We start from the raw sequence: 17,789 nt of genomic DNA, 5'->3' as shown, positions 1-17,789 counted from the left end.
GGAAAGACTCCGATTATGTGGGCTACAGAGCTTGGCCCAGGCACCTTAGAAGTGACCTGATTGATCTTTAAAGGGCTCTGAGATGGATTAATAAAATGAATGAAGGTGTAATTCTCAGTTATAAAGAATTCCAGAACTAGGGATCATAAATTTAAATTACAGGGCTTGAGGGTTAAGATTAGATTGTAGGAAGTTTTCTTTTAGCCAGCAAGTCACTGATTACTGGAACACGTTGCTCTCGCAGGTAGTTGAGGCTGACAGTTTGAATAAATTCAGAGGTCAACTAGATACTTACCTGCTTGAGGAAGGAAGCATATAATTTGTGTTTTCATATCTACTTGGTTGGGTTTTTTTTTTTTTTTTGCCAGTGAAGCAAAAGCCTGTGGCTTCCTTGCACTATAGAGCAAATACTATTACTATGTTACAGCTTATAGCATGTTACTTATTGACCTTCTCTTGTGTGTGTATGGTGGAGAGACAGAGAGATATATATGATATCTCTTTGAAATAAACTTCTATTAAAATTATATAAAGCATTTCTCATAAATCTCTGTTCATCTCTATGCAGTAAACATATTAGGTTGAGATGCCAGAACTGTGGTGAGTAATTCATAAAAGCTGTAATCACAAATAACACTTGTGTGCATTTTAAGAAAAGGTCCCTCATGTTTTACTGTTGATAAAATATCTGAACTACATTTTAATTGAAATTTCAAAAATTACTTCAAATTTGCTCTATCACATCAGTTTTTTTTTACAAATTAAAAAAAAATTAAACTATTGGTGAAGCTATTTGTTCTTGTTTATTTTGTATTTTTAGAGATTTTGCATATAGGTCATTTTTATATAAAAATAAGGACAAAAAATGTAAAAACAAAAATATCAAAGGCTATGTCCCCCTCTTAAAGGCAGATGGCTGCAAACTGGATTTCTTATATACTATACTGGATTAAACTTGCATCTTTTGGGCTTCCTAAGGCAGCTAGTTTTGGTGGCTGTTCCTATTTTTAGCATCTGGCAAAAGTTGTTCATCATATTGACACCACCATACCTTTTATATTCTGATTCCCCTAACCTTCACTTAAACTGCCTAAATTTTCTGGGAAATACCTGAGATGAGATTGAAATAGGTGTACCTTAACAATCATATTGAAGCTAGTCTTTAAACTTCTCTGTCACCCTAAGTGTAGTGTCACACAGTTGTTACGTTCCTCTGGGGTTACTTCTACCCATATGCAGTACTTTCATTTGTCAATGTTAAACTTCAGTTGCCACTTCTCAGCCCATCTGCCCAAATTTTCTAGATCCTGTTGCAGTAGCACACTGCCATTACTGTCATTAACAACCCTGCAAATCTTTGTATAATCTGAAAACTTCGACACTAAGCCTGTAATACCTTCGTCAATATCATTGATAAATATACAAAACAACAGTGGGCCCAACACCACCTTTTATCCATTGTAGCAACTTACCCTTACTATCATTCTGCTCCACTTTGTATAGTAGTCTTGCATGCACAACAGTGTCGAAAGCTTTCCTGAAATCCAAGTATATGATATCGAAATTATTTTTCGCACCAGTTCCTTTGTAACCACATCATAGTATCAAATCAAATTTGTGAGACAAGACTTTCCTTAACAGACCCATGCTGTACCTGAATTCTTGCTGCAGTCTTGTTTAGATGATCCTGCAATGCATCTTTAACCAGTGACTCCATTATTTTACCCAGAACAGAAGTTAACCTAACTGGTCTGTAATTACTCGTATCACCCTTCGATCCCCCTTTGTGAATTGGGGATACATTTGCACATCTCCAGTCCATGGGGACTTCCCACGAGTCCATGGATGCTCTCATAATTATGGTTAAGGGTTTGCTTAGATCCTTTGCCGCCTCCTTAAATATAACTGAATAGATCCCATCCACCTCAGGAGCCTTTCTTATGTTTAACTTCAACAATTTCTCCTCCACGTTGCTCTCAGTTATTACAAAATCATTAAGCACCCTGTTACAGTTTGATAAACTGTCTGGCATTTTCTTTCCTTAATACTTTAAGGGAGGAAAATGTGTGAATGTAGATGTAAAATACTCATTATCTATTAAAGAAGTTCCATACAGAACTTCCATAAATTAAAACAAGTATATGCTAAGGGTTCATTTAAAAATTATCAAAAAGTTTTATTTCAATCTATAAATACTGGCTCAAAAAACTGCAATAATAGGTATTTGTGAATTTTAAATTACCTCTGCAAGAACACATAAGGCCTGGACACTATACTGTGAGTTACTGGAAGCTAAATTTCCTGCTGTTGTTTCAGTTGGGGAAGATTTATCTTGTATTTCAAGTTTAACTGGTTCTGAAAAGAAAAAAGGAAAAAAAAGAAGAAAAAAGAATTAGAATAATTTTGGAATGGAAACACTATGGTACTTTCTGGACTACTGGATATTTATTTAAACATTAGGAAAAAATAACAATTAAACACACACCTTTCTTCAGTTCCCTCCTCCATAGCTTTAGGAATACCTAACTACTAACACTTTTGCAGCTACTTGGGTGTACTGGAAACACTTTTTTTTTTTTTTTTTTTTTTTTAAATATCTATTTAAATTCTAATAGATATTATTTAAATATCTATTAGAATTACATTATGAATTTTAGTATTCCTCCAGTATGGTATTCACTTTTGATCTGCATTGTTTTTTTTTTTTAATTGAAAAATAATAGCAATAAAAATTATTCAAAGGTTGTGTTTGTGTACAAAGTGTGCTGCCCACTTCTGTATTAATTATTATTAGTGATAACTAGCAAGTCCTGCAAAGAACCAAGCTTTTGTAGCATCAGCAAAAAAAAAAAAAAAAAACATCTCATCTGCCCATCCCATCTAATAATACTTCTAATTCTTTCTTAAATTTATTCAAGGTACCCACTTCCACAAAAAGTTGAAATTAAAGACCTACCATGGTAGGTCTTTAATTTCAACTTTTTTGCTTGCCTCATTTCAGGAAATCAGTTTATTTTATGACTGCTGTTGCTAAATATATTACTGGCACTTATTATCCAATATGTCATCCAAATTAAAATCTGTAAAATCGAACTCTACTGGAAATTAATACAAACCCAGACCTGCTAACCTCTTCTGTATTTTTTACTATAACATTTCCTGTATTTGCATATTTTTTATAGTTTTTTGCCAATTTTTTTTCTTCCCAATTTTATATGGTCATGTTTGTGCTATTATTATCATTAAAATAATAGCACAAATGATGATTATAATTTGGTGATTATATAATTTGATGACTATAATTATAATAGCATAATGATTATAATAATAATTCAAATAGCACTTATAAATAATAATTTGGATTACAATGATTATCCAAACATAAATAAGTAACAATTTTTTTTCCCTTTTTTTAAATACATGCATGCATTATGTTTTGTGTATTGATATAGACCAAGACATTTGCTCATGCTCAGCATAGAACTATATAATACACTGAACAAGAGCAAATCACAAACACACACACACACTATGCTTATATGTATGCTTTCAGCATCTTGTTTTCGGACAGTAACACTCTGAAGTTTTGCATGATTATTGAATTGTAAGTGGTTAATTTCTATTGATTATTTGTCAAAGTTTTCTCTGAATGTATTAGAGATCAAACAACACTGCAGAAAAAAACAAATCATCGTCTCCAATGGTACAGAACATATTATTTATTTTTCACTCAAAGTATTCTGTCACCACTTAATATAATAATATTAAAAATTGTTCCTTAAAGTGTACATTAAAAAGCAGTTACATTAACAATAATTGTTAAAGATTAACAATAATATTCAATTTGTATACAAGAAATGATAACCTCATTCATTCTTTCCACAAAAAAAAAATAATAATAAATAAATAAATAATATGTAAAACTTTTAAAATTGTGTTTATTTAAAAATTCAAGTTAAAAATCTTGCTTTATGAATATTCCTATATTGGGCTCAAGTACTATGCAAACATCATGATACCAACTGCAAATTTTAAATGGGAAACATTCAGGGAATTAGGCATAGCAACTATTAAGTTTTTTATACCAACTATGAGATATTCTTAAAGGTCCAGATCTAAACGGTTGGCAGGTGAACTGATGAGACTAAACAAACAAAGAAAATGCATGGATGGATAATTATCAGCGGAAAAAGAAACCTACATTAAGTACAAACTAGTTTGCAACTATGGGGAGATAGGCAAGCTAAGGCAGATTATGAGATGTCTTTGGATATAAAACAAAAGGCCAAAATAGCAAAGAATTCTTTGCTTATGTTAAGTTCAGAAGGAAAGGGGAAGAATCACACTGATCCACTGGATATGAATGGAATAACTATCGATGATCCTATTTAGATTGTTGACAAAATGAATAAATATTTTGAGTCTAAATTCACAAATCACGAAGCTTATAGGGATGGAAATGACAGAAGTGTACCATGTTATAACTGGAAGTAAAAGACTGTGATGATGAGACAAAATAGAAGAGAAATTGTTGAAGCTAAAAGTAAATAAGGTACCTGGGGCTGAAGGAATCTAACCAATTACATTAAAAGAAAGCATCAAAAGAGGTAAACAAACTTTTTGCTATAAAATTAAGAGCACATCCTTGGATTCAGTGGAAGTGCTTATAGACTGAAGAGGTGCAAACATCTCTACTAAACATAAAGGGGGATCAAAGGGCAACATGAATAATTACAGAACTTAAGCTTAACTTCTCTTGTGGGGAAAATAATTGAGTAAGTGGTTAAATAAATATTGCAGAATCAGCCTGACATAAATGGAGTTATATGGGAATCACAACATGGATTTGTTAAAGAGAGATCTTGTTTGACCAATCCGATTAGTTACTATGATACATTAAAAAAGGAGACAGATGCAGAAAAGTAATTTTGACATTATATATTTAGTTCAGAAAAGCTATTGATACTGTTCCACATGAAACACTAATGTAAAAATTGCAGCTGTGTAGACATTAGGAAAATGCATGGGATTAATGGCGAGTTATTGATATGGATAAAGGTAACACTGAGTGGTATAAAACAAAGGGTGGTTAATTAATGGGCAATTCTCTTCTTGGACTAATATTATTAGTGGAGCCCCTCAAGGTTCAGTGCTGGGCCACTTAAAATTTTCAATATTTATTAATAATACTGTTGAAGGTATATGAAACTTATGTTCTAATTTTGAAGATGATACAAAGATTGTCAGGGTGGTTAATGACAGGTCAGAGCATACTGCTACAATAATACCTAGGAAAATTAGGCAGATGGGATGAGTAGTAACAATTAAAGTTAAGCATTGATAAATGCAAGTACACATGGGCAGAAATAATCTCAGAATTATATACCAATCGTGTGATCACACACACTGGAGAATAAGAGAACTAATAACTGCATAATCCACTGCTCAGAGAACTTCCAACATGAAGTTCTCTGAGCGGTGCAGACAAGCTGCTAGGACAGTTCATAGGGTGCTCTCAATGATGTACAAAAATTTTCCTGGCAGAGACAAGGAGGTGAATATCCCATTGTATAGAGAAATGGTTAGATCACATCCTAAGTACAGGTCTGGAAGCCTCATTTTAAGAAGTATGTGGAACTGCTGGAATGGATGCAGAAAAGATCAACAAGATTAGTCAAGGAAATTGGAGTGCTCGAAACCAGTCACCCGCAAAGTGAGTGGTTGCAAGGTGTTTCTTTCCTGTTTCGTGTTGAAATCTGTAAGCTGTACATGGTTTGCTACATTGAAGAAGTGTCAGGGAAGAAACAGGAAAGTCAGCTTGTTTGTTTGTGTTTGTTGTTTGGTTTTTAGGAGCATTAGCAACTAAGGCCATATTGCTCCAGGATATGCGGTGGTCATTCCCTGACCTTTCCGCATCCTCCATATTTGGTGGTGACGGGCTCGAAACCCGGTCTAATCAAGAAGCATGTGCTATGCACTGCTGCTCCTTCCCACCTGGCCACAGAGGCACTGAAGGTCAGCTTGTGTAGATCCAAACATTTGTGAAGGGGAAATTGGAATTGGAGTTCAGTTCCCTCATGGAAAAAGGCCAGTCAACCCACTGATGTGGTTGACTGGCCTTTTTCCCAGAACTTCAAATACCCTTAATATTTGGTAAATGCCAATTTTATCTAATCCACATTTTTTAATAATATGCAATCAAATAACTTATTAAACAATTGTATCATACCATCAGGGTCTATGTCAGTGCTTGGAACTTCTTGCTGGGGACCAGGACGAACAGCCAAATTCCGCCATAACCAGGTCGTCTGTTCTAAGGAAGCACATGCCACTGTACTGCATGCTTCTATCAATTTTTGAGCAATATCCTGAAAAAAAAAAAAAAAAAACAAAAAAAAAGTATAATAGAAGTATCTAAAATATTACAGTATAAAGTTTTCTATTAACTGTATGTTCTTGCTCTTTATAAAAGCGGTAGCTCATGGTAAAATTGCAGAATTGCATAACTATTTTTTTTTAATTAAATGGAGTTAGTAAGGCCAAATTATGCAAAGACATGAATTTTTTTCTGGATCAGCCAAAAAAAAAAAAAAAAAATTTTTAAATAAATAAATAAATTAATTAAAAGTAAATAAATTAATTTAAAAAAAAATAATAATAATTACAATTCTGGATATTCATCCAGAATCTAAAAATCTCCCTCCATAACTTGAATTTATGGCCACAAGTTCTAGAATCATTTATAACCATGAAAATTTCATCCTCATTCATTTTACTTTTGACTCTCAGAGCCTTAAACACTTCAATCAAGTCTCCTCTAAGGTACCTAGTGTCCAAGCTATGCAACCCATATATTCAAAGTCTTTCCTCTATGGATACGCTTTTACTGCTCCCACCAGGTGAGTTACCTGTCTTTGGACCTTTTCAGGAAGCTCAACGGATCTTGACAAGTGTGGTTTCCACAGTTGAACACAGTATTCCAAATGTGGTCTAACAATAGCCTTACATTATGGGAATATGATGTCTTTACCCCAAACACAAGCAGTATTAGAACGTATAATACATAGTACCATGCTTGGGTTGGAGGTTGAAAAACGAGAGAAGATATCTGTTGACATTAGACGTGAACTTCTGTAGACTGTAATTTTCAGAAAATATGTATGAAGGAAGGTTGTTCCAGAAAACGGCAGTTGATTGAATAAACGAGGAAGATGAAAAGTTGGTTCTGTGAATTTGAAGTTGGATAGTAAATGGATGTTGGCTGGTGGCAGCATGTGTTCGGACTGTTTTGAAGGAGAGAGCAGGAATTATAGAAGCCAATTCAGGAAAACAATGCCCATGGAAGTATCTGTAGACAAAACATGCAGCAGAAACAGTATGTCTATGAGACAGCAAGTGGAGAAACTCTGTTAGAGATGAGTCATTAATTAACCTAATTGTCCTCATCTGAATGGAATCTAGAAGCCTGAGAGAGGTTTTGGGGGCACCGCTCCAGATGTGAGAACGATATTCCACAGTAGAGCGGATTTGCAATTTGTACAGAGTGAACAACTGTTTGGAATAAAAGTAATGCCGAGAGTAAAAGAGAAAACAAAGTTTTTAAGATGCAGAGGAAGCAATATTTTTAATGTATTTGTGCCAAGAGAGATTAGAAGTCAGGGTAATCCCCAAAAGAGATATATCAACTTGCCTAGAAATCAAGGTGCCTCCGTAGCCAGGTGGGCATTAGCAGCAGTGCATAGCACACGCTTCTTGATTAGACCGGGGTTCGAGCCCGTGCCCACCAAATACAGAGGATGCGGAAAGGTCAGAGAATGACCACCGCATATCCCCGGAGCAATATGGCCTTAGATGCTAATGCTTCTGAAAACCAAATAACAAACAAACAAACAGCCTAGAAATCGGAGTGTCACCAAAGATAAGCATAGGAGCAGAAGAATCTTTTTTTCAAGATATAAACCGACTTTTAGAAGGATTGAAATCAACTAAGTTGTCTTTGCCCCACTGAAGAATTACCTGGAGATTGGCATTTAATAAATTGGTAGCGAATATTGGAGAAGTTCAAGCTGATTGAGCAGGGCAAGGTTTCTCAAACTGAAAGTGGAATGCAACGTGATATCTTCGGCAAAACTATGGATGGGATTTCCGGTAAATGGAAGAAAGTCATTAATATACAAGAGGAAAAGAGTGGGGGAAAGAACTGAACATTGGGGGACACCAGCATTAGTGGAGAAGTTAGAAGACAGAGATCCATCTACCATCACCCTCAGTGAGCATTCAGAGAGAAAACTGGATAACCAATTATAAAATACAGTTGGCAAACCATAAGACAAACTTTTCCATTGACCTTTGTCCATAAATGGGTAACATAATCCAGAATATCAGTGGATCGACACTGACGGAATCCACACTGGCGATCGTTGATCAGACAGAAGGTAGTTCAAGTTTCTAGGTAGTTCAAGAGTTAGCGGTTCATTGATTTCTCCATTACTTTAGAAAGAGTAGAAGTAATTGCAATGGGATAATTGGATGGGAGGGATTTGTTGCCCTTTTTAGAAACTGGCTGGATATGAGCAAATTTCCAAGCAGAAGGGAAAACACCTTTGGAATAAGAAAGTGAAAAAAGGCAGCAAAGAACAGGAGTAAGTTCAGGAGCACAGGTTTTGAGAACAAGTGGAGAAATACCATCAAGACCTGGAGCTTTCTTAGCATCAAGATTCGTCAAAATCCTTCTGACATCTTTTTTATGGAAGACCACAGGAGGCATTGAATGGAGCATGTTGGGAAGTGTTTTACCAAGAACATTAATACATGAGTTGGAAGAGAAATGGGATGCTAGCAGGTCAGCTTTATCCTTGGCTGAAGTGACAACAGAACGATCTGGTTTTGACAGAGGTGTGAGCAGAGAGGGGCAAAAGTTGCGGCCAATAGCTTTGGAAAGAGACCAGAATGCTTGGTAGGGAAAGAAGCAAGTTTTCTACTCTTAGCCTGTTCAAAATCTAGTTTGGACTGATTAATAACTGCTTTACAATTGTTGCGAGCTTTGGTGGAGCCAGAAAAATGAAACTGAAGAATTGGAAACAAACCAATTACGAGATGCAACAGTCTCTTCTTGAACAGCCTTAGCACATTTATTGGAAAACCATGGTTTAGATAAAGGACGAGATTTTAAAGTGGAGTGTGGGATAAAGGATTCCATTCCTACAAGAATAATTTTCTGACATGATCTGAGCAAACATTGACATCAGAAGTTTGGAAACAGTAATCTGACAAAGGAAAAGAAGAAAAGAAATCTCGCAGGTCATCCCATTTGCATTCCTGTAATGCCAAACAACACGAGGTTGGGAATAGCCATGAGATAAAGGCTCCATTGGAGAAGCGACAATCACCAAGTTGTGATCTGAGGTGCATAAAGGACCACTCACTTCAACCGTGTACTTAGAAGGGTTGTTTGTGAGAAAAAGATCAAGCATGTTGGCTGTATGGTTAGGACTGTCCAGTATTCTTGTAGGTAAATGAACAATCTGTGCAAGATCATTAGTAATTGCAAAAGCCTCGGCGTCTTGACCAGCTGGGTCGGTGTGACTACAAAGCAGAAGCCAGCGAAGAAAGCGGAGTTGTGAACATTAAAATTAACAAGGAAAATTACTTCACTGTTATGAAAGTTGGACTGGAGAAAGTCAATTTGCAAAGAGAGGAAATTAAAGAGCTCCAAGTGATTAGTGGAGTTGGGAGAATGGTAGAGAAAACAGATGAATTTGACAGAATGAGGTAGAGAGATTTTAAGCCAGAGAAGATCGAAAAGAGGAGATTCCAAATAACCAAATCTCTGACAGTGAATATCGGAATAGACATAGGCACAAGTACCACCTTTGAGGCGAAAGGAATCATACAATGAATAATTTGGGCAACTGAGATGAGCAGTAGTTTAATCAACCAATAACTGAGGTTCTGTCAGGTAAAGTATATGGGGTTTGGCAGACTGCAAGTGGAAATGGACATCGCTGAATACTTTAATTCATGGTCAGAGACGGATTTAATGGCGGGTGCACCAGGCACGCGCCCTGGGCCCTGACTTCTAAAGGGCCCACAAAACTCCAACTTTACACTTATTTCTGATGACACCAAGTTTGGTTTCATATGTGCAATTTTAATTACATACGAGTTTACAATCGGCAGTAAAACTTGATAGTATGTTTATATTCGCTTATTTTCATTATTTCATTACTACGCTGCATACTATACACATACTACGCTGCATAGGGACTGCGCTACCACTCATCGGAGCAATAGAATCGTATTTGCTACTTTGTACTTAAAAAGGTTCTCCTGCAGACTTACGATATACGCAAATATCGTATATTGTTGAAATTATATTAAGATAAAATTAATTCCTGTTGTTACATCAGAGCCTGGATTTTTGTAGTTTATGAATAATTTTTGAATTTTAATTAATCATTAATTTATTGCACTATAACGAAAAATCTCTTCTCTACTATTGTAATCATTCAGACTATTAAATTTTATATTTTTCTTTTCATTGGTAGGCTACCAATGGCAGCTAGAAAAATGAAACGACATCTATCAGGGGCTGCAAAAAGACAAATTAAAAAATGACACGAATATAATATAATACATATATTATATTCAAATTTTATTGGAAATAAAACATTAATAGTACATAATATTTTTTTATTTATTTAAAAAAATGGTTAACATATATTTTTATTTTCCCTGTCTCTCTTTTTTTTTAAGGGGCCCAATATTTTCTTCTGCGCCCAGGGCCTCAACCGACCTTAATCTGCTTCTGACTATGGTGTATCTACACCGATATTATACAGTTAACTTAAACCCATATCATATTATGCCTTGCACATTGAATCGTCATATATTGTATCATTCTGTACACCATTTGGCATTTCTCATATTGTGAAACCACTTCGCAACTATGATAGCATGTTTGCATTAACTGGGCGCCTGCCCACCCACCGATGATAGGCCAAAAAGCTTTGAAACAGTGACCATCTGTGTGGTGGTATCCACTGAGAATAAAAAACAGTAATCTTCTCTACTAGAGAAGCCTTACTTATTCGAAGCAGTGCAATACCTGTTATCTCATTGTGAAGGTAGTCACGATATGAGATACAATTAAAAATGATGCCTTCACACTAAATAGTTTAATTTATGGGTAAATTAAACTATGTATGGTTTATCTAAACCGATATTATATAGTATGAACCAGATATATTGAACCAGAACATATTGAGCTATAATGCTCAATACGTTCTACATTGATATCAATATTTGTAAAAGAATAAGAGAATTTTACCTCAACCAATTCTGAGAATGCTTCCGTATGATACTCTCCAGAAATTAAAACGAAAACAATTAAAAAATTAAAAATCTTACATTACAGTAAGAATTAATTAAATCAAATGAACACAATTAAAAATCAATTTAAAGCAATTAAAAATTAAGTAAAAAATTTATTTAACGAAAAAAATGCAAAACGATTTTCCTTCCTGAAGCTGACAATGCTTTTCGATTGTATGTTGTGATCATAGGAATGAAAATTACCGAATAGTGGTGAGGATGGAACTTAAATAGTTATTTGTCTTCGTGAATGCGCATAAAGGACCACGAGTCAGAGATTAGATGTTGCTGGTGAACATTAACAGAATTCTCATGTAATTTAATTTCAAAGGTTTCTGCAATTAATAGTCTCATATAATTATGTTGGACACTAAGTATTTTGGCCTCGTTAAATAAAAAAGTATGTTTTTCATTAACGGCATGAAAGGCTAATTCTGATGTTGCTGAACGAAAAGCATGAACTGAGGCCGCGTGTTGATTAACACAAATTCAGAGGAAACAGTGTAGAACCCTGATAAGACAAGTCGCAATCACTGCGACTTGTCTTATCACGCATAAAGGACCACGAGTCAGAGATTAGATGTTGCTGGTGAACATTAACAGAATTCTCATGTAATTTAATTTCAAAGGTTTCTGCAATTAATAGTCTCATATAATTATGTTGGACACTAATATTTTGGCCTCGTTAAATAAAAAAGTATGTTTTTCATTAACGGCATGAAAGGCTAATTCTGATGTTGCTGAACGAAAAGCATGAACTGAGGCCGCGTGTTGATTAACACAAATTCAGAGGAAACAGTGTAGAACCCTGATAAGACAAGTCGCAATCACTGCAAGAAATGTTGTATACTAGGTCATTTACTTTACTTAATTTTACAAATTTTTTACTTAATTTTTAATTGTATTAAATTGATGTTTAATTGTGTTCATTTGATTTTTAATTATTTCTTACTGGAATGTAAGATTTTCGATTTTTTTTAATTGTTTTCGTTTTAATTTCTGGTGAGTATCATACAGAAGTGTTCTACATATCATATTGAGGTAAACTTCTTATTATTTTACAAATTAAAAACACTGATATTATATAGTTAATTTAAACCAATATCATATTATGCCTTGAGCATTGGATCTTCAAATGTTAAATAATCATGTGAAATTTCAATGTCATTAATTACATATTTTTAAACTTCACTCCCATAATTTCCCATTGACATAAAGGATTTTTATTCTGTAAATATCAATACAAAGTAACTGTTGAGTTCATCTACAATGTCAGCTGAGGTATCTAATACTATCCCACATCCATTACATAACGGTCGGATTTGATTTATCCTTTTCTGCATAGCATTTATATATGTGAAGAAATTCTTGCCCCCCACACTTTGCTCTCTTTATCAGTGATTTCTGATAATCTCCCTTTGCCAGCCTAAACTTTTCTGTGACAATATTACAGATCTATATGCAACTGTTATAGGCTTCAATACTTTTTATTGCTCTGTAACTTTTCCATGCCGTCTTTTTCTGCTCAAGTAACCTGGCAACTTTATTATTCATCCAACTTGGAATCCTCCTCATGGAGCATTTTTTTAATGGTATATGTGCACTCAAGGCTTCTGTGATTAATGTTTTAAAGGTATACCATAATTCAATTGCATTCACTCTCTGTGAGATATCTACACAGTTAACAAAGGCCATGTAGCACCTTAAGCTGTCATAATTTCCTTTCCTGAAATTATAACCCATTCCTTTGCCTTTAACTACTGCTACCCCTCTCTCTCTTCATCGTCCACCTTAGAACTCTGTGATCACTTCCCGCTACTGGTTCCTGTATTGTCAGCCCTATTCTGTCATCCTTTTGATTAGATCTAGAATATTATTTTTACTAGTACTTTCCCTGACATGTTGATACAAATAACAACCATCGAGTTGATTTAAAAATTTTGACTCCATGTTTCCTTCTCATTTGCTCCAATCAATTAGAGGCAATTAAACTCATCCCTAATAAGACATTCACACTTACTTTTCCATTCCATTTGCATGTATAGGACCTCATCATAGTCTTCACAAAAACCATACACACTCTATATTAGCATGTGAAATGTCTAAATCCAGGAAAGCTTTCATCATGCTCAGGCTAGTTTTGATAAAAAGCATGACCCTACTACCCCCTTCTATCTGCCATATCCTTCCTAAATACACATATTTGATTCAATTTAATTATTATGAAATACAATATTATTTAATTAATTTACCAATACAGAAATTTAAAAGAGAAATAAAAGAATTTTAGCTACATTAGAAAATATTACTTTATATGAAGCAAACTACCACTAGAATTTAAAATGAACAAAAAGACAGTGAGGGAATGATAAAAAACATTAGTGTTATGCAAAGGGAAAGTTCAGTCATTTTGAAAACCAAAAAAATCATCGCCTTTAAATCCCAAAAACTCTTCATCACTAATGTTGGTATCACAATCTTCAAACAACGCAGTATCTTCAGTGTCATCAAGGGCATTACTAATTCCAGTCTTCTCGAAAGACTATAATTATTTTACCACTTATAATTCTCCAAGATTCCTTAACCCATTCACACAACTGTGCAATGCTGGGCCTCTTTATTCTTCCGGTGGGTGTGAGATCATGATCGGGTTCTCCCATCCATTTGTTCCACTGTTCTCTCATATTTTGCTTAAATGGCTTGTTTAATAACACATCCACATGAGATTATTAATTGGCTTGTCAGTCCATCAGGAATGACAACTACCTGTGTATTCAATTCCCTCACTCTCTTTTTAATGACTTCAGTTCTATGGGCTCTGAACTGGTCCCAAATGAGAAGATATAGCTTCCTTAAGAAACCACCAGGATGCCTTGCTTATATTTTTTGGAGCCATAAATTCATTCCATCCATCCTTTTGGATGAACATGAACAAATACACCTTCTGAAATTTTTTCTTTAGGTGGAGTTTTTCTTTTCAATATTAAAAATGGTGGTAGTTTTGTGCTATCAGCACAGCAGGCCAAAACTACTGTGTAATATGTTTTCTCATGCCCTGTGGTTTTTATTGAAGCCATTTTAGACCTTTTGATATTCACAGTTTTGTTGGATGGTGTATCAAAAGTTAGTGGGACCTTGTCCATATTTCCTATTTGGCCAAGTTCAAAAGAAGTTTGTTTGCATGCCTTTATTACAAATTTATGGAATTCCAGTATTTTTTCTTCATAATCTGCTGGTAATTTTTGTGCAATTTGTGTTTTTGTATGCATTGATAAACCATGCCTTTGCATGAATCGTTAACACCAACCTCCTGTTCCAGAAAAATTCAGAATTCCTTGTCCTCCTGCTGGCCTTATGCATAATAATTTTGATAGAAACACTTCTTCCTAAATTCCTTTCATCTACTACCCACTTTTTTACTTCTTCTTCAAGTTCTGGCCAATGTGGGGCAGGATGACAAAGGTTGTTTACTTTTTTTTTATCAGCTTGAAGGTTTTTCTTGCTTCCACTAGACGCGTATCATTTTTTTCCATAGGCAGTGCCCAAAGAACCTTTCCTCAGTTCTGTTACCATGTTTTTCAGCATGTTCTATTACATTTAGTATCCGATAGTGTAACTCAACCTCTTTTCTCCTTCAGCCATTTTCTGAGAGTAAAATACTTTAAAATAATGTCAAACGCCAAGATTAAACAATATTTTTACGAAACGGGGTTCTGATTAAAAACAACTGGACAATTAACACTGTTCTTTATTTTATTCCAGCCACAATGATTACAATTCATTGCCGTGATTATAGTCACTTCACACACAAATGTGAACGTTTAATGAGGTTTCTAATTAATTATCTCTCATTATCTTGCATTTATTGACTGTTAAAAATACAATCATAGAATTAATACTCATAGCTACCAGGTACTGTTTACTTTTACTGATAACAAGTTCAGCATTTAAGAAGTACTGATAACAAGGAGTGCAGTTCTCTGGTAAGTATACTTTGTACATAGAAGGGAGTAGTCATAGAATAATGCAAAAAAATAATTTAATTTAAAACAGAGTTTCACCAATATATTATGTTAAAAATGTTATCATAAAATTAATACTCATAGCTACCAGGTACTGTTTACTTTTACTGATAACAAGTTCAGCATTTAAGAAGTACTGATAACAAGGAGTGCAGTTCTCTGGTAAGTATACTTTGTACATAGAAGAAGGGAGTAGTCATAGAATAATGCGAAAAAAAAATGTAATTTAAAACAAAGTTTCACCAATATATTATGAATAAAAAGAACATATATTTAGAGGTGTAGCCAATAAAATATTAAGGTAATATTACTGAAAAGGTAATGTATAAAAAGAACATATATTTAGAGATGTAGACAATAAAATATTAAGATAATATTACTGAAAAGGATGTATAAAACAGAATATTCTTAGAGGGGAATGCAATGTAAAAAGAATATGACTATTTTTAGTCATATTACTTTTACATTTCATATTACTATGTTTAAAACATGTATTGCTACCTGTTTTAAACATAGTAATATTAAATAAAACCACGATAATTAATTAAATTCACTTATCTAGTAGCTGAAAGCACTTCCATCACTCATAAATACCACATTACAGTAGAATGAAAAGCACTCCTATCACTCAAAAGTAGCAGTTCATCACACATATAAGTAGCACTCCACACTCGCATAAGACAATGACTGAATAGTAGTTACTCTTTTGTATCCTTAAGTACTGATAAGGGTATTTTTTAATAAGAGGGGAGGTGTAAGTTTATCAGCTAAGTGGTGATTGTGTGTGAGTGAATGAGTAATGGTAACTTAATTTTATATATTGCAATTAAAATTGTTATTTTTAAATAGGGGAGTGATTTAATGAATAGCTTGAGAGATTCTGTCTTGACAGTTATTCACACTAGATGTATATTCCATTGTTGCATTACTTCCTGTAACTAGATTCTTGCAGATTTATTTTCCTGAAATTTATTTTTGAAAATAAACCTGCAATGGTATTTCCATGTACATGCATGAGTGCAGGCATACAATGTCATCGAAACCATGCACTTTGGTTGGATTGCAGAATGCTTTTAAAGATACTGCATTTTATACCTTTGCATGAGAGAAGTGCAAATATTAAGTATTAAATTTAAAAACTACCTATAACAACAATTATAGGTAACAATTTTTGAAACTTGAAAATTGTTACCTATAACTGTTGTTACAGTTATGAGTCACTGGTAAAAGAAGTAATGTACGATCATCTAGACAATGCCACAATTATACTTCAGATACAGCATGGGTTTGTTAAGGAGAAATATTGTCTGTTCAATCTAATTGGATACTATGATGTATTCACAAAGGAATTGAATGCTAAAAAAACATAATTTTGATATCATATATTTGGATTTCAAGAAAGCTTTTGATACTGTTGCACATAAAAGACTGCTGTATAAATGGAGCAGTGTGACATTAAAAGTAAGTTGCAGCTATGGATAAAGGGATGGTTGAGTGAGAGAAGACAGACTGATAATCAATGGACATTGCCATTCATGAACTTATGTTATTAGTGGATTCCCCAGGGTTCAGTTTTGGGCCCATTGTTCTTTTCTATCTTTCTCAATGATACTAATGAACACACACATCAGGCTTAATGTCCAAGTTTGCAGATCATACAAAGGTTGGCAGATAATGTTTAACGGGTGGTTAATGAAAGTATGCTACTGCAACAGGATCTAGAAATAGTAAGATGAGCTGAGAAACGGGCAACTGAAGTTTAATAATGACAAATGCAAAGTACTGCATATGGGTTGCAGTAAACCCAGAGTAACGTACCAACCGTGTGGTACTGCACTCAGGTTAGTGGAAAATGAAAAAGACCTGGGGTAACTGTACACTCAGACATGACGTTCTCTGAGCAATGCAGATTAACTTCCAGAACAGCCCATGGGGTTTTGTCAATGGTATACACGAATTTTCCAAGCAGGGATAAGGAGATGATTATCCCACTGTATAAAGCAATGGTTCGGAAGGATGTAGAGATGCTGGAATGGATACCGAAAAGGGCAATGAGATTGGTGAGGGGAACACTCTTACCAAGAATGGCTTCAGTTCTGCAAATTGCAGCATCTGGAGACTAGACACATGAGAGGCGTGATCTGATTGAGGTGCTAAAGGCTTTGAATGGATTGAGCAATGCTGATGGGATTCTTCTTCTTGCTCAAACCACACACGAGAGTGCACAAATTCAAATTGGGAAGGATGGTTGCATATTAGACATGTGGAAGTTTGCCTTTAGCCAGTGGGTGGTTGATTGCTCGAGCAAACTTCCATCTGTTGTTGTGGAGGCTGGTAGCTTAAATAAATACAAGGAAGAACTAGACAAACTATTGGAAGGAATGAATAGGTGAT

The 17,789-nt window shown here is 34.6% G+C and overlaps 1 protein-coding gene across 1 annotated transcript in view; it reads right to left on the bottom strand.

Annotated features, from left to right (window-relative positions):
- LOC150091387 (protein DOP1A) overlaps positions 1 to 17,789 on the bottom strand; it is a 519,845-nt gene that overhangs the window by 101,207 nt on the left and 400,849 nt on the right. Inside the window, exons 21-22 of the mRNA XM_090390176.1 lie at positions 6,230 to 6,368; positions 2,243 to 2,355 (exon numbers count right to left, since the gene is read on the bottom strand). Coding sequence (XP_090246302.1) covers positions 2,243 to 2,355; positions 6,230 to 6,368 — 252 coding nt within the window. The remainder of the gene's footprint in view (positions 1 to 2,242; positions 2,356 to 6,229; positions 6,369 to 17,789) is intronic.

The sequence above is a fragment of the Mastigoproctus giganteus genome, chromosome 1 (genome assembly GCF_048544385.1).
Source record: "Mastigoproctus giganteus isolate SK-2022 chromosome 1, ASM4854438v1, whole genome shotgun sequence".
Taxonomy (NCBI): domain Eukaryota; kingdom Metazoa; phylum Arthropoda; class Arachnida; order Uropygi; family Thelyphonidae; genus Mastigoproctus; species Mastigoproctus giganteus.
This window is presented reverse-complemented; position numbering and strand designations above follow the sequence as displayed.